At 37.8% G+C, this 22,103-nt stretch overlaps 1 protein-coding gene across 5 annotated transcripts in view; it reads right to left on the minus strand.

Moving 5' to 3' along the window:
• Positions 1-22,103, minus strand: part of NOVA1 (NOVA alternative splicing regulator 1) — a 145,475-nt gene that overhangs the window by 8,094 nt on the left and 115,278 nt on the right. For 4 of the 5 annotated variants that reach the window (XM_083452939.1, XM_083452935.1, XM_083452936.1 and 1 more), the window contains exon 4: positions 20,253-20,324. The exons of the other annotated variant lie outside the window; for it this stretch is intronic. In XM_083452939.1, coding sequence (XP_083309065.1) covers positions 20,253-20,324 — 72 coding nt within the window. The remainder of the gene's footprint in view (positions 1-20,252; positions 20,325-22,103) is intronic. 5 annotated transcript variants of the gene reach the window in all.

Genomic DNA, 22,103 nt, shown 5'->3' on the forward strand with positions numbered 1-22,103 from the left:
TAATAGCCAATACTTACTCATAAATAACAATCTATGACATTGCAATCCTACAAATGTCGACTCAGAAGCCCCATTGTGGGACTTGTTCCCAGATAAATTACAGAACTGCACCCTATATTAACCATAGCCAACTTGTTTCAAGCAGATTTAGCCACAACCTAATTGGATTAGGAATACAAATATTTCCATCATGTAGCTGGTTATTCAGCTTCTTTTTTTTGATAATTCTTGCTCTGTTCTATAACCTCATTCTATGGATTTCTCTCCATCACTAAAAATATGAGACTATTTTTTTCCACAGTAATCTAGTACTGTCACACTTATAAATGGCTTATACTTTGCAATTTACCACACTGGAATGCCCCATCCACCTTAAATTAACTTGAAGCAGTAGTTTCTAGATTAAAACAAAATAAAATATCCAAATGATCTGAGCATGAATAAAAATGCCAGATGTCAAGCTTAGCAAATATTGACAATATAAGGATATATACTCAATCCAGACACAATTATCTACATCCATCTATTGATTTCTGTATGTGGATCAGGTTTGCTACTTTCAGAAAAGCTGACTACAGTAGTAAACTTCACATATTCAGTGAACAGCAGTGCACATCCAACACAACTATTCACAAATGTGTCCCTACTATGTGCAGACTAACAAAAGGTTTTCCTTTTGGAGCTTTAGGAGAGAAAGCATTTCGCCCGAGAATTAAGAATTATTGGTGATAAAAGGTTTTCACATGAAAGCTGGAGTTAGCTTGTTTTCTGCTTCTCCAGAGGGTTGGACCAGAAGCAAAGGCTTCAAATTACAAGAAAAGTGTTTTTGACTAAATATTATGAAGAACTTTTTGATGGTAAGAGCTGTTCGACATTGGAACTCACTACCTCAAAAGGTGGTGGACTCTCCTTTGTTGGAAAGGCACCTAGAAGGTGCCTGCTGCCAAGAAGGCTGGACACCTTTGCAAGCTGTTGGGCAAGAGAGGTAGAGCAGGAAAATTCCCTGTACCGATTGGTGCATTTCTAAGGTGGTGAAAGTGAGTGGGCAGGACTTGATCCCAATTTAAGGGACAATCTGCCTTCCCTCCAGCCTCTCCATTTGCAGCAGCACCCTCCCTCCCTCCCTGTCTCCCAGTGTGCTTTGGGGTCACCACTAGGGAGCCATGTAGGAATTTTTCCCAATCTGCATTTGGGATCACTGATTGGGTTTGTGCCCACTTCACACTGAATAGCAGGACAGAGTGCTAGATGGCATTATTATTATTATTATTATTATTATTATTAAATTTATATACTGCCATATACCCGGAGATCTCAGGGTGTTGTTTAAATAGGTTAATCTTTTTGATTTGATCACTTTTGGCAGTTCAGATGCAGGAAAAGAAATAGTTCAGTTTAGCCTGGTGACACTCTTTGGGCACCTTTCAGGTGACGGGTCGGCTCTGAGACCCACTTCTTGGACTCCATGATTCAGAGGGTGAGATAGGGGCCTCCTTTGAGGCCAAACTCTCTCATCCACCAGGGGTTCTGCGTTCCAGGGGGCTGGAGATAAGGCCTCTCTTCTCACCTTCAGGGTGTAGCTGGGAATTGGGGCAGGCTAAGAAGCCATGCCCCAATTCCTTAGGCAAGGGTGGGTCGCCCAATCCCAGTTTTCTTGCCTAAAATTTTTGCATAAACCCCCCCAAAGCTCTAGACTTTGACGTGATATAAACATGTAATTAAAGAAAGAAAAATACTTTCTCTAGACAACCTCTATAGCTTGTCTTTATTTTTTAGTAACCTTGAAAAGAAGAGGCTATTGAGCCTGCACAATATATCTATATCTATCTGTGTATAAGTGCACATACATCATTTCCTAATATGCACTGCACATTATGCACATTCGTCCTATCCTTCCTGGTATAATAAACATGCTTTGAATAGAGAAGAGGAAAACCTACGTCGATGCATACTTTTAATACCATTCCAATTTTTCCATTTGTTTTTATTTTGTAGTCTAAAAGCATTATGTACTTCACACATTAATGTTTCATAGAGTTCAAATTACATTTGCAGGAACAATTGATGTATTCTGAATAGCTTCATTTATGTGTTTCAATTCTGTCTAATAATAAATGTGATTGTCTGCTCACTGAATTATACAATATACAATCCAATATACAAAATGGATACACATATTTTGGGTTACAAAACATCAATAGGAAGGTATAGAAGATCTCAATATATCTTCAAACAAGGTAGCAATCCTAGACATTGAAATTAATAAAAGACACGCATAGGAATTGTGCTGGAAATCATTAAACAGTAAGTTCTGGCAAATGCAGATAAATCTGTGTAGATTTAATGGCATTCTATCTAATAATATTCAATTAGTTCACTTCTTTAAATTCCTAGAACACTTTTAGAAAACTGGATTAAATTTCCACCTACCCAAGTACGTGTACAGTGTGTGTGTTTGTGTATGCTTTTGTTCTTATCTCTCAAAGTAGTAGAGACAGGTTTGGTGGAGAGGTTGGCTAGACCAGGCCTCAGTTCCAGGTCTCACGAGGTCAGACAAATGGGCTTGAGACATGGTGTAAGTAACCAACCTCACTGGTCCTGGGCAGTATCTGTGGTGAGCTATGATAGGCTTTGCAGAATGAGATGGTTGTCCATTGGGGATGGGAAATTGACATTTGTTTGCTTCTCATTCTCCGATTGAAAGAGGAATTGTTTTGGGGTACTATGCACCACCAGATATGGCGGTACATGTTTCAGGTTTGGTCAACTTCGCTTCATTTCTGAAAGATAACTAGGTGACAATTGGCAGGTTCCGTGCAGGTGTACGAGAGAGAAGAATGTAGATGAAATGGGTGAGAATTTCTGATGCAAGCTGAATGGAGAAGAGTGGGATATTTAAAACAGCATGTCAAAGTTCACAAACTCAATGTGACCCGGGAGAGGGGGCACAATTGGAAAAAGTGGACTCAGTGACCTTCCTCCAACCCGTCTAAATGTATCAGTGGTAATAATAATGTTATGAAAATACTTAGGAAATGGTGATGATAATGCATGCAGAACCTCTTTAGGAGACCTTTAATGCGGATTACTAAGCCAATATTTGGAGCCACAGTTGAGTCACCCAGTCAAGGTAGTTACCGAGTCACATTGATAGCTGGGATAGCTAGACTGAGGACCAACAGGCTGGCGGCTATATAAAGTTGCAAATTAGCATTTGTAATTGATAAAGATTATAATGCTATTTGAATCCATATTTGGGACTCATGGGTAGGATTCAACATTCTGTTATATATTTTACACCCCAAAGACTTATACTAATAGTATTTAATTAAACTTTCCCTAGGCAACAGACTGTTACTCTGAGACCCATCATCTCCTGCAGCCACTATCTGAATGAATGCTTCAGCAGAAGCTTTTCCAACAAAAACGAAGGAAGAATTAATAGAAAATGATCTCATATCACATGACTTCCTTGGACACAAGCTGAATCTTTAGAGAGCTCAATCCATTAGCTTTATGGCTGCTGTGTGGCACCAGTGGCACAAAGTATTTCTAAAAGATATGCTCTAGTTCAACCAAAAGTAATTGAGTTGAATAGAGAGATTACAGTGTAGAATTATATGGCCTATGTTTATCCAAGAAGATGATTTAAAATGGTACTTATTGGCTATTAAAACCTGTTGCTCCATGACTAAGACTAAGGGGGATATAAAATATTTCAAAACACTGGGTTTTTTTTTTTTTTTGTTTAAATACATCCTGATCATCTCAGAACATGTAGAGGAGCAAATAGCCTGATTTATTCATGTATGTCTAAGTCTACAAATGGATAACATTTTAGAAATTAAAAATATTGCTACCTAAAATGATACAAAAAATAAATTACAGTGGTACTTAGGCTGGTGATCTTTGAATAAATACACAGTTCCTATTGCTTTCGTCTGGAAAGGCACAAAATGAATATTTCTGGTTTTCACTGATTAATGTTGAAGTCTTTATACCCGGGAGAAAATTCAAAATTATATTATATAATGTTAATATGAAATTAATAGCAAATAATTTGGCTGTTCATTTGGTTGTTGTGTAGAAAAGATGCATAACTGCTTCAGATATTTGAAAACAGAAGGTAGACTATGCAGGTTCTAGAAGCATAGTATGTCTAGAAAATATTGATTCAGACTCAGAGACTTGGTTGTGAATGAATTAAGCTCTTTCCCCAGGTTACATTGAACCCATGGAGAGAGAAGGAAGATTGCAGACATCAGGGGCAGCAACTAGTAAACTATGGTTAACACCCCTGGTACAAGCCAATATTAAGCCATGGTGTGAAGCTGGTTTAAGAATGACTTCCTGGTTTGTTTGCTCACATGTGTTAAGAAGCATACTGAAAAGGCTTGTTCATATCTTACGATATTAAACCACCTTAAAAGATTATTTTAAAACCACCTTAAAAGATTATGGAAGCACAATAGATCCCTACAGATCACTAAGAACCTGTAGCCCCAAACTCACCTTAAAAGATTCTTTTGGTTTAATCCAATGTTTTGTGACTGGAAGGAGCCTCACACAATGGATATTTCCTTTTCCCTCCTGCCCTAAGCTTCTTTGTACCCTTGAAAATCTTATCCAGAAGACACTGCTTTGCCTTTTAGAACAGTGGTTCCCAATTGGTGGTCCATAGTCCATGGACCCCAGGAGATCTGCGTAACCCACCCAGGGGTCCGTGGTGCCATTCACATCACAAAAACTACCATAGAGATGTTAACATTTTCAAAAGTAGGGGGTCCATAGATTGGCTTTTGAAAAGCAGGGGGTCCACAGTACTTAGGTAATCAGGAACCACAGTGTTAAGAGTTTTGTGTCAATTGATCGATTGTATTTTCATTGCATCTTTATAACATCAGAGAATGATGCATTTAGCATATTAATAGGCATATATCAACCTATTTCTTATTTTCCTCTGGTTAAGGCAAGAAACTATTTGAACATGTAAATTCTGAGTCGCTGAGTTACCAGTACAATCTTTTTCCTAATATGTAATATGTTTGTATCTTTTAAATTATTCTAATCTTTGTTTAAGTTGTTGTCCATGTGCTTATAATCAGAATTCTCTTCCTACATCTACAAAATGAACTTGAACCCCCTTGAGAAATTACACAATGTTTCTATGGTTTCCACATCCTCTGTTTTAAAATTAGCAGCAAGTTTGGGCAATACTGATTTCTTCAAATGAATCATCTAGAAAACAAAGAAATTTGGTTAACAATTATGTATTCTAAACTGATGAAGGGTTTTTATGACTAGTTCTACAAAGATAATTCCATGCACCCTTAGTTTGGGTGACTATTATGCTTTTCAAAAACACCTAAGAATATCAAGGTAGTAATGAGGAACCTGTGGACCTTCAGATATTGCTGGACTCCAATTCCTGTCAGCTCCAGCCAGCATGTCCGATGGTCAGGCATAATGGGACCTGTAGTCCAACAACATCGGAGAGCCAAATGTTCCCTATCCTGGTAGTAAAGCAATTTAGCAGGGAAAAAATGGTTAGGCATTGATGCATCTAGGGTAATTCCCTGGGGATAAGCTGAGATAAAATAATGTACCATAGAATAAGCACTGATTGCTGGCCTGTCATTGACCCTATATCCAACAGAGACGCCTAGGGAAAAACAGAGAAAGAAAGAATCAGCACTGAAATGTACTGTATTTTTTGCTCTATAAGACTCACTTTTTCCCTCCTAAAAAGTAAGGGGAAATGGGTGTGCGTCTTATGGAGCGAATGCAGGCTGCGCAGCTATCCCAGAACAACAAGATTGATTGCTGCTTTCACTGCACAGCGATCCCGCTTGCTGTTTTGGCTTCTGAGATTCAGAATTTTTTCCCCTTGTTTTCCTCCTCCAAAAACTAGGTGCATCTTGTGGTCTGGTGCGTCTTATAGAGCGAAAAATATGGTATCTGGCTTTACTAAGGTTGCCTGGGAAAACACTTCATTATGGAAGCACAATGGACCCCTATAGATCACTAAGAACCTGTAGCCCCAAACTGTCCTTATAAAAAAAAAAAGGCAAGTTATTTATCTAACATTCACAAGAATCTAAGAATTTTCAGCCTGGCTTCTTTGCTTAACTTCCCTGTACACCATTTCCTCATATTAGCCACTATAGAAACAAAATGTGAGCATATTGGAATGGATTATATAAAAGGATAAGCTATGTTACCAAAGTGACTGTAACTGTCAAAAAGCAAGTACCTAGTGCTTGCTTCCCTCATTGCTATGGTAATATGTGGAAACTGATCACATGTAGATGCCCTGATCATGTTGTTCATTTCCTCACCAGAACAAACCCTCTCAATTTGTCCGCTTACAATCTCGTGGGAAAGAATGATGCAGTCAGGGTGTTTCACATGTTCCAAGCTTCACAGATTACTGATGTGGTGTGGTAATCTAATCTTACCAAGCAGGTCTTTTGGTAGGTTTTCAAGTTATTTAAGATCAGGGTGTAAGGATAAATTCCTATGCACTCTTAATTGGAAATATATTTCCATTGAAACCAATAGAACATTAAAAAAGAAAGAAAACAGTAAGATTGCATACTCCCACATATTTATGTGGCCCCTTTTCTTAGAAATTTGAGTGATTCAGATTCTCAAAAATATTTTATTCTTATTTCCCTATGAATGGGGCATTAAGACAGAGATATATCAATGAAATGATTCTGCAAATGATAACATGCATTCTGAGTCTTAGATTTTGCAAAGCTGCCATATATAACAAGTTAATGCATGCCATTAATGAATATAGAATGAATGTGGAATTAAAAATTCAACATCCAATCTAAGAAGAATGCTGCTATAACTCTGGTTTAGAGATTAGAAATGGACTCACAGGGAAGAATTATATCAGTTGTATTGGAATCAGGTTTAAGAATAAGCTTAGGAAACGCTTTATAGCCTACTTACATTTTTTTATTTTAATAACTTTGTCACAAACAATGTTAAATTTCATTAAATCATGCTAAAGCTGCAATCCCTTACCTGTCAATAAATCCCACTAAATTCAGTGGGACTTGCCTCTATAAAGGCATGTAGAGCATTGCATTATAAGGTTACAATCCTATGAATATTTCTTGGGTGTAAGTGACATTCAATTCAGCAGGACTTAGTGGTTTGTAAGGTTTCCTTTCTTACACGTATTCCCCAACCCTTCCTGCAAGGCATACAGTGCAGATAACATATACCGTAATTCCTGCATGTTTTCCTGTCTGGACAGCTTTCAGAAGCCAGCCCCCCAAAATCGACATTTACAGCTCAAACTAATTGCTTGAATGTTTGTTTAAACCTAAACACCAGGTTGGGACGTGGGAAGGGGCAGGGGGCTTTAATCCTTTGTGCCTTGCTGCAGTCTGGACCTGAAGGCCCCTAGCCCCAATACACCTGTTACAATATTTGCATTGGAAGAAAAGCTTGCACTTACACCAATGCAATTCCAATTAAAAATGAAACTTTTCTTTCGGTGTTAATAGCAGGCACTGGAGGCTTGCTCTGAATCAGAAACATAATGCGATTGGGTGGGGGCGGGGATGAAAATGAGCCTGCCAGTTTGCTAAAAAAACTATTACCATGATTGAATTAATGGCATGCTGTCCAGTTTGTGCCTAAGTCCTATCTATTTGCTAGTTTACGGCGAGCCAAGTGTGATGCCCTCCAGTTGTTGTTATACTCTGACTCCCAACATCTCTGGCCACTGTTCATGTTGACTTGTGATGGGAGTTGGAGTCAAACATGGGGAGGGCGCCACATACCCCTGTACTAATTATAACCCTTTTGAAAATGCAACAATTTAACTGCGTATTCGATTCCAATATTATTTTATGAACTTTGCTTTAAAACAGCTAACATTTTGCAACAAGTGGAAGAGGAAACCAGTGTCTGATGTTGACTTGCTTTTCAACTAAATTTAACAATAAGGTTGTAAAAAATGAAAATGCTCTTGTTGGTCAGTATGGTTGGATGCCGGTGAAAAGTATGAATAGCTAAAAGCAGGGTTGCTGTATTTCAAGAGCTAAAAATCAAAAAGTTGTTGAGCTTTTTTAGGGCAATTGCCCAATAGCACTGACCCCGAGCCTCCCACACCAGAGTCCAAGCCTGAAACAAGCCTAGGGTGTCCATGCCAGTGCCAGAGCCCAAGTCTCCCGAGCCCAAACCAGAACTGCCTACAATTTTTATTTTATTTTTTAAAAAACCAAAATCCAGGACATTTACTTTAAAACATAAAATTCCCCCCAGATGGGCATGTAGGACCCCAAAAAGAGGGCACGCCTGGGAATTCCTGGATGTATGGCAACCCTACCTAAAAGGGAAGAGGTTCCTTTAACATGTGAAATTGCCAAAGCTGTAATGAGGCTATAAACAACAACAACATTGCTTGGATCAGAATCATAGGACAACTGAGCAGATGATTCCTGTTGCTGTGGCCTGCTCAGCAGAAATGCAACTGGCTAAACTGGTTTGGGGGAAAGGCATGCCCTTTCCCCATATGAAATGCCAAAGGCATGTTCAAACAGAAGGTAATGTTACCAGATTTGGGTTTAGAAATGAGCTCGAATAATTCCTGTTTGGAGAATGGAAGATCAGCCGTTTCAATGATTTAGTGTTGGGTGTTTTGCAGTTTACTTCACTTTGTCTTCCACGCTTCCTCTCCTCACTCTTGATTCGGCATTAGGGATCATTACATACTGAATCTCATTGGATATGCATCATTTTGATAAAATAAAGCTTCCTTTTCTTACTTTGATGAGTTGTAGATTTTTTAAAAGGTACTCAGCAGCACCAGGGTGACTGACCACCATTGTAGAAACCTTGAACACAGGGAAAAGGAAGGGAGGGAGGAAGGAAGGAAGGAGGGGCAGGGAGAGGGGAGGATTTTGAAAATCTGTCCAGCAAAACCAAGTATCCCCCCCCCCCAAGATGTTCAGCTCTGCCATATTTGAGATGCGTTCTCCTAGTAAGATATTTCCAAAGTACGATGAGAAGTTGGAAGACAGAGTGTAAAAGAAATATAGAAAGTTAACATCATTAACTTCCAAACAACTCCTATGCTGGAACTGCTGTGCTGGAAATTGATGAACTCAGGAAACCAGATTTGGAAGATGAGAATTAACTTTGAATTGCAAATTTATATTGTAAGGGACTGCCTGTTTGTAGGACAAAAATGCAATCTTAAATTATAAATTATTTATAGATTAAATACTCATAAATCAACTCACAATATAAAGTCTTCACTATTGCTCTCACATACAAGCATATTAATTTGGACATTTAATATTACTGACAGCAGGGTTTTATTCCAGGGTCTGGGTTGTAAATGAGATCATATTTCAAATATCCATGTTAGAAACAAAATATGTCAAGGCATTCTAAAAGTAATCTCACTATCAGAATATGTTGGTTAACTGTTCAAAGGTATTTACCACCCAGAATGTTCACAGACTACAATTTATACAAAACAACTCACATGTTATTGCATTTGTGAACTAAGTGCCACAGGTAAATAAGCAATTCTTTGTAAAATTATAGTTCATACCATTTCAAAGTTTGCTCAGAATGGTATCTCTCAAGTAGGCGTATTGCATTTTGTGACATGCATATAAATCAACATACAACTTCTATTCACGATAGAAGTTTGATAGCATGTGCCCATAACAATATATAAACTTTCCAGTTGCACCAAGTCAAAGCCAATCATGACCAGCATTCTGTTTCCAAAGCCACATGGAAGCCAAAAAGCAGGACAGGAAGGATATAACCATCACCTGTCATTCGTCCCCAGCACCTGATATTCAGAAATACATTGCAACTGAATGTGTTAGTCTATTTACAGATGACTGCTATGAAGAGTCCATGGTAGAATAATTGCCACTTTTAAAGCTATTCCAGGCTCACCCCAACCAGGATAAAAGATGGGTTTGAGCAGTATCCTTCTTCCTTCAAAGTGGTTTCACAACCAACTTTCTTCTACCCCTGACATGGGTGCACCAAAAGTGAGGAAGTGATTATGAGGAATATTTTTGCTGCTGAAATGAAGGGACCTCTGGCAGCAGACCTTTTTCTTCATCCAAACACAGAGAAGTCTGCAACATTCAGTTAGCCCCTCCAGGGAATATTCCCTCCAGGAAATTTAGGATTGCTTCCTGAGATGGCCTATAACACGTGTGGGGGAACTTTTTTCTCCATATGTTTTAGAACTATCAATCCCATCAAGGATGATGGGAGTTATATTTCAGCAACATCCAGAAGTCCAAAATTTCCCCATTCCTGGGCTACAGCCATTTGTAGACTTATAACCCATAAACCTGTCTAATCCTTTAAAAAAACAACTAATCTAAACTGATAGATTTTATATGCTTATTAGGTGTTGTGCGGAACGTATTACCAAGCAAAATTTAGCATTATGAGAAAGGGGTGTGTGTGTGTGTGTGTGTGTTACTGGGATCCCATTCTCATCATCTTGTGACTATTTTAAAAAATGTCTATTTTGACTTTTTTGTTCCTTTCCTTTCCTCTGAATTAAAACATCCAAGCACTTTAGCCTTTCTTCATGGGGAAAGTGTTCAAATCACTTAAGCTTCCTTTGTGTACTTCACTGTAAAGGTACCCAAAAGTATTGTGTGCCTTAAGAAATTTGTGGGTTGCACATCAAATATTTTTGCTTTTCTATTTATATTTTTGTTCATTGGAAAAATGAAATGAAATCCAAATCCTAGAAAAAAAATATTATGTGCTATATGTAAGAATTCTCAAGTGCAATCCTACCCCTGTCACCATGCTGATGTCTGAGAAGGTTAGAACAACATGTAGGTTGAGGTTGTGGTGTGTGTGGCAGGGGTAAGAGTGGGGCTGGTGGAGTCCTATATGCATATGCCCTGCAGAAATATGCTGCTGTTGTGGCATAGGAAAAAACAATAATTAATTGTGTCTCCCTTCTGCCTGGCTATAGCTGACAGGCCTGAGATAGAGTGGTGGTTATGCCACTCTGTTCTTCCCTGTCAACACTTAAGACTGCTCTCCTAGTGACTTGCTTATTTCTGACAATTTCATTTTAACACCAATAGCCGGGAAACGGTGGTCTAAAAAAAGTGTTGCATCGTGTTCTACCTCCCCCCCCCCCCCCGGTATCTCCATGAATGGCATTAATTTGAGGCTGGTTTCACAATAAATCTCTTCCAAAAAGCATCAATTTAAGTAATAAAGCATGCATACACCATTACTGTTAACTCACTATATCATTTTTAATGGGCTCAGTTAATCAGTTTATGCCATCATACTAGTTCTAACAGTAATATTCAGGCTGCAAGCCTAAACTTACTTTATTATGGAATAATTCTCTATGAAGACAATGGGAATTTCTTCTGAATAAAATTGCACAGAATTGCACTGACTCTGAGAAGAGTGAAACAGTTAATAGTTGAAACCTGTAACATTGGGTTTGTTGGGGCTGACTTATCGTTTAGGACTACATACTTACATTTGCACGATAGTGTAATTGGCACTGCACTCTTGCAAAACTGTAGGAAGATTTGAGCAGTGTGACTTCTGCTTGAAAAGTAATTTTGTTGAACCCTGATGGAACTTGAGATAATGTGAAAGTAGCACAGCAGTGTTTTAAACAGATGTTTGATCAAGTTTCTGACATAACTGAAGTTTGTGCCAACTAGATTCAACACCAGGATGTGATACCTTTGAATAACTGAAAGACTATGTTAAACAAAATAATTTGAATTGGTCAGATTACACTTACACTTTAGAGATGGTGCCCTAGCTATGATTATTTTTCAAAACAAAAATAGAACCAAAACAAAACATGGCTATGTTACCATATTACTGGATTGTCTACCAGTGTTTCCCAAACTTGGGCCTCCGGCTGGTTTTGAACTACAGTTCACACCATCCCTGACCACTGGTTCTACTAGTTAATGCTGATGGGAGTTGTAGTCCCAAAACAGCTGGAGACCCAAGTTTGAGAAAGCCTGGTGTAAACTAAAAAGTATTTTTGTTTATGTACCACTAAATAATGAAAAAGTGCTCAAAGGTAAGGACACAAATCTTGCATTTGTCTACACATGTGCATGAGACCCAGCACTGAAATTAGGGAAAATTGGAAATGTTGCATATTACAGAGGGTTCTGAACATCTTTCACAGGTGGTGAAAATAGTGGAGAAAAAAGACTTGCTGTTTCATTGTAGCATTGCTTTGCTGAGAGCAAGCAAGCTATTTGATAGATTCTGAAAACTGAAACTGCAGGCACTACTGTTTTTGAACAGAAAGTGAAAAGTAGCTGATGTGTGTAGATTTCTGAACAAGAAGCATGGGCTCTGTAATTGCTTATTGTTGAACTGAATGTATTACTGACCAGTTTCTCCAACAAAAATAAGGATTTTTTCTTAGTTTTTGTTGTGGTGATGGGGTAGCTCCAGTCTTCAAGCAGCAGAAATAATTACTGCATGCACCTTGCTTTTATTCTGGTATTTCCTGTCGTAAACAGACAACATACCAGCAAAATTAAATTTTATTGTACTCTTGGCCAAGATTCACAAATACATTAGCATAGTTCTATCCAATGGTTGAGCAACACACGAGGAGAAATTGTGTAGGCAGTGCATACGTTGGCCCCACTCCATGTGTGTCGCCTCAAGTTTGACGTTTTGTTGGGGTTTATAAGGGTGGGCAAATGAATGAGGGGTTCCGGAGCACATGAAGGCTTCTATGTGCATTCAGCTGAATGCGGGTAGCCCCCTTCATGTTCCGTATGTGAAAGGGACTTGGGGTGGGTGGCCAGAACGTATACATGTGAGACCTCCCTTCCCTCTTCACAAATTCATTTCGAATGCCTGAATTGGCCATGTTTGTTTCGGTGAACAATGCTGCAATTGTGATTGACACATAAATCGTGGAGCTGTAAATTTGTCATTAATTCATTGGCTTGCTTTCTTAGCTTCCATTTGGAAACCCATTTGAAATAAACATTTCATTTAATTTCTCACAGGAGCTTGAATGTTATCGGCTTGAAATGCAGCTTCAGCCTCTGAAACAAAGCACACTTTAGCCCTAACCCTGAAATACAATGAATTGTGATGGTAGGTAAGCAACTGACGATCGTAGCTTATTCTGAAAATTAATTTCCATAGAATAGTTTATTCATTTAGGTGACCCAGGTCTACAATGTGTTGTCTGTTTTGGTGATTTCAGTAATGGAACTTAGAATTACTAGATGACTGATAAGAAGTGCAAAAAACCCCACTCAAAATCATGGTTATGATAGAATTCTCTTTCTTTTCTTTATAATCAGTGTTTTAACCATGCAAACTGATTCAAAGGCACTCTATTTCTGCTTCCTTAATACTGCAGAGAATTTGTTTGATTGGGAGAGGCAGGGAAACAATGATAGGTTGAGATGGATAATAGCTAATAATGTTCCAAGGAGGATGCTAGCACTGATATCACCTGCACTCCTATGAAGTGATTATCTGCTACAACAGTGTGTGCATGAACCAGCTGAGTCGTATTTCATTTATTTGTTGCACATCATTAATTATGAACAATTTAAAGGTTTCCCAACATCAGGATTGCTAATGTCTTTTTCTTGGCAGATTCTCAAGCATGAGAAACATGCAATTAGATGTGTTAAATTCTATATTATTGATACTTATAAAAGAGCAGCTGAATAATTTATTTCACTGATAATGAAAGGTTTTCGTATTTCTGCCTATGCCATGAATTATTTTGTAGGAACATACCAAGGTTGCAAGCCAAGATAGTCATTGATGTGTATGTGAGACTTTTGCAAATGTTCACTGCAGCCAATCACTAGGCTGAAAAGGTAAGTAATTTTAAAGAGAAATACAGCTTGCCCATTATGCTAGGTGGCTAGCTGCTGAAAACATTAAGTACACTTCTGCTGACATTCCACATGTATTTCCATGGCTGTCAATGGCCAAGATGCTGTTCAAAAGTTGTGCAGAAATTCTTTATAGCTATACCTCTTTATGTACACTTAAAACACATCAAATAAATCTCTTATTAGCAAAGAACAAAAATCACAGTTGCACTCCCAGCCACAATAGTCAGCAGCATTCAGATCTATGACAATAACTGAGCTAACAAAATGCTTTCTGAAAGACCCAGGCTTAGGCTTGATGGTTTAATAAGTTCAGTGTTAAGGTTTGGAAGAGTCAAGTATGTGAAGCCTGAGGATGTTGGCTGAACTTTTGTCCTTCCTGGCTTACTAGAACAGTCTGATCAAACTTGGCTAACTGGATTACAGAAGTTATCAATGCCTATTTGGCAAAAGGTAAGATCCTAATGGCAATAAAGGAGTTGTGGTGAGACCCTGCTTACTGAATAATTCTCAGCCAGTTTTAAACATTTCAGATTTTCACATAATGGTGTGGTATCTTAATCCAGTTTATCCTGAATGATATTACCTGAACCCATTTCACAAACTGGCAGACCTAGTTTTGTCATCAAAAGTGTCTTAGTCACCCTACTGGACAACCTGCACCAGCAGATGGGATTAGGGTTGTGATGGCTGGTGATGCCTGAACCTGGTAGAACTGCTTTGGGACCTAAAAGGTTATGTAGGCAGAGCCAAAGAGGTCTAGATTTCTCCCTACCCTCCTCCCTTGCACAGAAATAGTGGACACTGAAGATGAACAGATAAGGTTAACAGTAAAATTTAGAATTTAATCTGCTATCCTATGCACATTTACTTGGGAATAAGTCCCACTGAAGTCATCAGGACTTACGGTACTTCTGAGCAGGTATGTATGTAGGATTGTACTGTCAGTGACTTATAACTTAGAGGTAAACAGAAAATGCATGTATATAAAAAAGTAAACCATCAACATAATTTTATCTCCTTTTCTGCAATTACAAATATAGTCTCATTCATATGTGCTGCAACAAACAAAAGTTACTTGTGGAAGTTTAAGGACTATCAGATAAGCTTAACTCATAACTCCCACACTGAACATGCCCAGATAGCTAGTTATGTATCTCTTAAATTCTATGTCTGATAGTGCATATATGTCAGAAATAGAACTTAATCTCAGTCTTGCACACTTACCATTTTAACTCAATAATACTTAATTTTGAATAGACATGTAGATGCTGGCCTGCACTGCTTTTTCCTCTGCCACTGATGGTGAGGGGAACTGGGGTAGCGAGGAGGCCATTCCATCTGCCTGCCTACCCTGCTCCTAGGTGTCCAATCAGCTTTGCTCCAGCAGACATAATAAATATGTCTGGATGAAGGGAGGGGGTGCAACTCTATTGCTTCCCCAGAAACTCTCAGTAATTTTCCAACTGTTACCCTTCTGGACCACCAGGCAGAAATGGGATGAGAGGAATACACTCTACTCTTTCCTAGGTATTAGCTCACAGATAGAGCGCTGCAAAAGTGCTGGGGAAGATATTCCTGTTGCCATGTCCACAACCACTTTTGCACCCATTTTGGCTGGTTCCAGAGATATTGGAACTGGCCCTATAGCCTTACCCCAATGCAATACAATTAAATTTATGAAAATGGTAGGCCAGACTTGCATACCAGGCAGTGGCGTAGCGTGGGGGGTGCAGGGGGGGCCGGCCGCACCGGGCGCAACATCTGGGGGGGGGGCGCGCTCACACTCGCAGCTCTCTGCCCCTACCTGGCTCACTCACTCTCTCTCACTGCAGTGCTGGCTGTGCGAATCCGATCCGAGCCGCCGGGTTGCCGCCCACTGTGGAGGGGGGGGGGGTGCCAGGCGTGCGGTGCGGAGAGAGAGCGAGGGACTATCTGGGGGAGGGACAGTGCAGCGGGGGGGGGCGCAAGTTACTTGCCTTGCCCCGGGTTAGGGGGCGCAAATTACTTGCCTTGCCCCGGGTGCTGACAACCCACGCTACGCCACTGATACCAGGCTCATACATCACTGCTCCCCATTCCCTACCTTGAACCAATACTCTTGATGTATCCCATTATTAAAAAAGTGAACGGGCCTTACTTAATCAATCCTCCTTTACAGATTACTTAAACAAGTTGTGTTCACAGAGAAAGCTATTTTTAACATTGATACATTTAGTACGCTCAGATGTGAACCAGACATTTTCCTGTATAATTTAGGATTTGATATGACTATGTAAAATGTCTACCCAGATATGTTTTTTTAAAGATAGCAGTTGTTTGTATTTGATGTAGTTTCATTAGATGTTGCTGAAATTATTTTGCTTTGATGATAGTAGACTATGTTTAATCAAATTTATTGCTGAAGTTGCAATGTATGTATTCTGGCATATGCTTTATGAAACCCTTTTATGTAGTTGGCTACTTTGTGGCAAGTACTTTATAACTGAGGAAGTTTAGAAAAATTATCTCTTTCAAAGGAGAAAAATAGGTATACATATCCCTGCACTACCTTTGAGAATCTCTCACATTGAGAGGAACCATGTCACCTTTTGCTTGTATTCCAGCCTTGTTGATTCTGGTAATTAGGATTTAAAAATGGTTTCTCAGCTCTGCATCATTAATTATTACAGTAGATTTGTAATGCTAACTTGCACTCTGTAATGTTTTTATAATGTTTTAATGCTACTGATCTTTATTATTGATAACGTTGTTAATCTTCTTTTCTGTAATGCTTAAGTTGTACTAAGTAAAGGGAATATATAACCTATGTGCCTAAAGATTTGTCCTTGAATCTGAAAATTTCTGTGCGCTGATAAGAAGGGGGACTGACCCTCCCCCTTTAATGTGGCAATTGTTGCAGAGGGAACTGAGGTGAAAAGCCAAACTGTCAGACTCTGTGTCTGCTACATAGAAATCAGGCTTAGATTTCCCCTCTAAACAGAGCAAAATTGTCACACTGCTACTCTACACGTTGGCATATTTTGCTTAAAGGGTTCTGCAGGGTCTCATGCTATGGTGTTCGATATGGACATGAAGCTCCTGGATGAGGTCATCCATAGACCTGGGTTGATTATAGTCATCTGATTTTAGGAAGGTAGTGCAAGTCTTCACCCAGAGTTTTAGGGCAGAGACAGATAAACAAACTGAAGCATTATTTATTTTATTAAACCAATACCCCCACCATTCCTCGAAATTCAAGGTGATGTATATGCTTCCCCAAAGCCTGTCAAATACACTTAGGATAGTTCTCACAATGGAGGCAAGTACGTCCTACTTAATTCGTTCAATTTGATCTATCATCATTCATAACCTATGCCATCTACAACTTCTTATTACTCCCCAAGTCTTTCTTTCAGTCCCTTTCTTAACACTGCATTTTGGAGTCACTTTCTTTCCATTATCCCTACCATCACACAATTTCTTATTTCTTCCTCTGAATACATAATGGGACATAGGCACTAAATCCTCTCCCTTTCTTATCTCATTCTTCTCTATGGTTTTAATAATTTAACCACAACCAATGATTACACTACCATTTATTATTACAATCATCATTACTATTTAAATGCGGGATAAATACTAAGAATCGCAACAGTAGCGAGCCAATATTTTCCTATAGTATGAATAAAGTTGAGCAACTGAATTAAATAAAATCAGAATTAAGACTATACTACTTTAGAATTAAGACTATACTACTTTAAAACAACAGACAACACGGATTAAATTTGCTACTAGAACATGTATTCATTGGTCTCCAGAAAAAGAAAGTGCTTGAAGCAATATTACTGTAACACAAAATATTCACAGTTCCTGTTCTAATAAGGGGAAAGAAGAAAGCAACAAGAGTATTCATCACACTAACTTCACTGGCAATGGCAGAAGCTATGTTAAGGACACATTCCAAATCATCTAGTGAAATCTACTAAGGGCATTTTGTGGCATGTGGAAAAAAATAGTTTAAGGAACAGTACTATAAATCTAGCATGAATCAAGCTCAGATTGTTTAAAATATCAGAATAAACTATACATTGAAGCTAGTGTGGTGTATGAAAAATGAAATTCCAGGCATGACTTTGGTTTTGAATTTTATCCTGAGTGTTATTGAATGCAGCATTTCTTGCTCAGAACAAATAGGAAAACAAAATATATATCTGTACAGTTGTGTTTGAAAACTATCGAGCTGAAACCAATTTTCATGTGACAGCCGCAGTGCAGATACTTGGCAATATGATGGTGCTGAATGTTAATCATAGCTACAGTCTAGAAACAATTGCCAGCTACTTCACTTATCATCAGAATTAACAGCACAACCATAATTGTCTTATGTGCTGCATGTTTCCTGCTGGAATAGTAGTCTAGAGAATAAAATAAATTATACCAATGAAAAAATGCAGACATATTTCCAGAAGCTAGCTTAAGACTGTAACATCTTTCTTCATATACAACAGTGTCCAAAAGAGAAATGAATTTAAATATACATATAGTGTATATCACCTTACACTAGACTAAAAATAGAAACAGTTCAAACAGTTTCAAAACAAGTCAGAATCTAGCCACTGGTTATGAAGCTGCCTTGTTTAACTATTAATTGAATGAATGAATGATTTATTATAGTAACAGACCAATATAATTAGATACAGAAATAAAACATACAGCTAGTTAAAATAATTTAAAATAAGATATCCCAAATAAGATGGAATTCTACAATACTTGACTATTCTCTTTCTTTCTTGGATGATACTTTTTGTTCTGCCAGTTTAATTTTGTTGGACTGATTCATATCACCAGCAAATTGCAGAGAGATTACTGCTTGGTTGTTATCACAAGAAAGAAATGCCTTGCTGCATCAGAGCAGTGTCCTCCAGAATCTAGTCCAGCATTCTATCTCCAGTTAGATGGTGGAAGCTTAAAAGTAGGGCATGAAAAAGGCAGCCACCCCCCAATTTGATTGTCAGTCATGTACTCCAACAAATACTGGCTCTTAATACAGAGCACAATAATTTCAACATGCTTCGTTTCAAATGCTTTAGATTTAAATGTTTTCTTTACCAAAATCCTCAAAATCAATATAACATTTTTAGATGAAAACGTGTTTGATTGTTATTCAAAGAATTACACAGGGTTGGAGGCAAAGAATCATGAGTTGGAAGGAAAGGAAAACAGCTGCTCATGCTGTCTTGCACATGCTTGTGAAATATTTCTTACAGTGCTAAAATAGTTCTCTTAGTTTCCTGCTTGCACAAATAGAAAAACATCTTTGGTTTTAGTTTCATTTTTTTTTTACACAATGTTCCAGCTTCGGATATAAAATAAAAGCAAAAGACTCCTTTTGTATGCAAAAAAAAAAAAGAAGAAAAAAAAAGAAAAGGGGGGGGGGGCTTTGGATCCAACTCACTTTCTTTTTATTTTATTTAACAAATTTTATATGAAGCTTGATTGTAGGGAAACCTCTAAGTGGTTGACAAGAAATATTAAAATTATCAATAAAGATCTAAATATCCTAAATATTATTCTACGATGTACAGAATGAAAAGTAAATAAATTGCTTATGAACTTAATAAATGTCAGTACTGAAGACTATGAATTAAAAATAAGATTGTGCATTAAAGACCATAGAATAAGAAAATAATCATTACTTGCTCAAGCTAAAATAGCTTTGAACATTGATCTTACAAAACAAATTTATTTTAGTCTAGGACTATAACTCTTTATTCATTTTACTTTATTCTAGGACTATAACTTCTCATAAAATTCCCCCCAGTGTGTAAACAGGCATTCTATTATAGGAAACATATTCTTCTTTATAAACAAACACAGTCTATCAACCCACACTGTGAAAGATACATTATACATATAGACCTCAGTCCAAAGAGCTGCATGCTGAGCTCTGTATGTCCTCCACAATTTTTGAATCATTTTGTCCTGACAGCAGCACCCTGAGCTGCTTGGGAAGCCTTGGCCAATTCAACAATCCCCCAGTGTAACCTAAGGAACAGCTGCTGCTGGGGGGGGGGGGGGGTAGAAGTGAGAAAATCTGATGAGCAGAAGCAAGCTCTATTTGCCCCTCAAGGGCTACTTGGATTGCAACAACAAACATTATGTACGGGTATCTTAAAATAGATTTTTTTAAAAAATGTATTTCATTTACCAAATTAAAAATAATATTATTTATATAACAGCATTAGATATCCATGATTATGGGTGTATATATGCAAATGAACAAAGAAAACCTTAACCCACCATATCTTTTTCTCCAGTTTGCAAGCTGCCGCTCGTGAAAAGTATGGTGTAGATGGTAGAATGATACTGTACCTGATTAGCTCTGGAGGTGGTCATGGGATCAGATGGAGAGGACTTGGTGGTAGTTGGGGATGATGGCAATGTCTGGGAACAAAGCAGTTCAGGAGCAAATCAACCTCAACAAGCCTTAGACTGAACAGTTAAAAAAAAAATTAAACAAATGTAATGTAATTGAAAATTAAAGAGAAAAAGCCTGAGACCTAAATTTTTCTTTCTCATTGGAACTTAATGGAATTTAATGCCAATTAAGCAAATAACTAATGCATGTAAGTATGCATGCATATGCATGTAAAACAAATCAATGGCTTAAAATTAAGATGGTAAACTCACAAAATAAAAAAGTATGCTGCCCATATGAATAATATTTTCTTTCCCATACTTGATTCTAAGTGAAAGCAAAAATCAGTAGAAGCAAATACAAATTCCAACAAGTTCAATGAGCAGATGTCGAAGTTTATATCTGATATAATATTCTCCCTCTCATTGCATCTTGATTTTTGTCTTAAAGTTGACTCCATGTATATTTAGTGATCCATATAATACAAAAAATACAGCCAAATGGTTGGATCCAGAACTTCATCCACAGGATGCTCCGCTAGAGAATTTCCCCCTCCGCAGCTCCTGATGCACCCTGAAATATTGTTCTGTAGGGTTGAAGCCATGGGGCCAGCAAAGGAGGTGGTGCTGGGGGTTGTAAAGAGAAAGGGAGAAGTGGTGAAAATCACCTTGCTCTCTTCCTCCTGTGGGAAACTCCATTAGATCTTCATCCCTTATGTGAGTGGAACAGCAAGTCTGGATGCAACCCAAAGTTCATAAAGCAAAAGATTTCTACAGTATTTATTGTTTTTTCTTTAAAGCAAGTCATGCCATGGATAACATGACAATTATAAACATTGCGACAGAACTGCACCAATATACTTATCATTTATGTTATAAATACTAAACTAAGACAAATTGTTAATAAGGTAGCATTAGTTGATGTTTAAAAGAAGTATTTATTCTGTGTTAATATCTTACTTAAAACATACAGCATAATTTTAACACGCTAATGAATAAGCATTGATTTGAAATATATGCACAGATTCCAAATGATTTGATCACAATGCGCAGGTTTTAAATTCTATTGAGGCAGCCATCCTTCAATTCAAGATTGTGAAAAATAAGATAACAGAATTATGACTATTCGTATTTGAAACGGTGGCAACAATAATGTAAGGAAAAAAGAAATCTAAATATTTTACAGTGAGTAATTTATAAAATATATCAATATATGTCTAAAACTATCTCTAGGAATGGCTAATCCATACAGTAAATGTTACAGTTCCTGAGATAGTCACCATGCAGAAATATTTTTTGGCGAGGACCTATGTAACAGCTGTAAAGTGTAACACAGTTCTGAGACATCAGTAATGTACTCATGCTTCTGCTTAAATTTCAGTTAATTAAAAACAAAACAAATACCTATGAATGTCCTTAGAAAAAAAGAATTAATGCAGCAACGCTGGCTTGAATGGCTGTCTGAAACCAACCAAACGATGCATGATAATGTTTCTGTCTAATTGTTAAATATTTTGTAGCCTAGTTTATAAGATGAGAAGACAGATAACAGAGAGCACATTAAATTGAAATCTACACCCCATCATGGAATGCTACCCATGAATTGGAATAATAGTTGGAGGCAATCCAATGGATCATCTTCCTGTTTAGAAGAACATACTATACTTAGGTCCTCTTCCTTTGAAAACCTGTAAAGTAAATTCAACAGCTTCTAAAAATAGCTTAGTTAATTTCTTAACTGCTATTATAGTCATGGATGCTTTGCTAATTTTCTCTCTTCATATGGTTTTAAAACTATTCATTCTA

Source organism: Podarcis tiliguerta (assembly GCF_965153285.1).
Source record: "Podarcis tiliguerta genome assembly, chromosome: 1".
Classification (NCBI taxonomy): domain Eukaryota; kingdom Metazoa; phylum Chordata; class Lepidosauria; order Squamata; family Lacertidae; genus Podarcis; species Podarcis tiliguerta.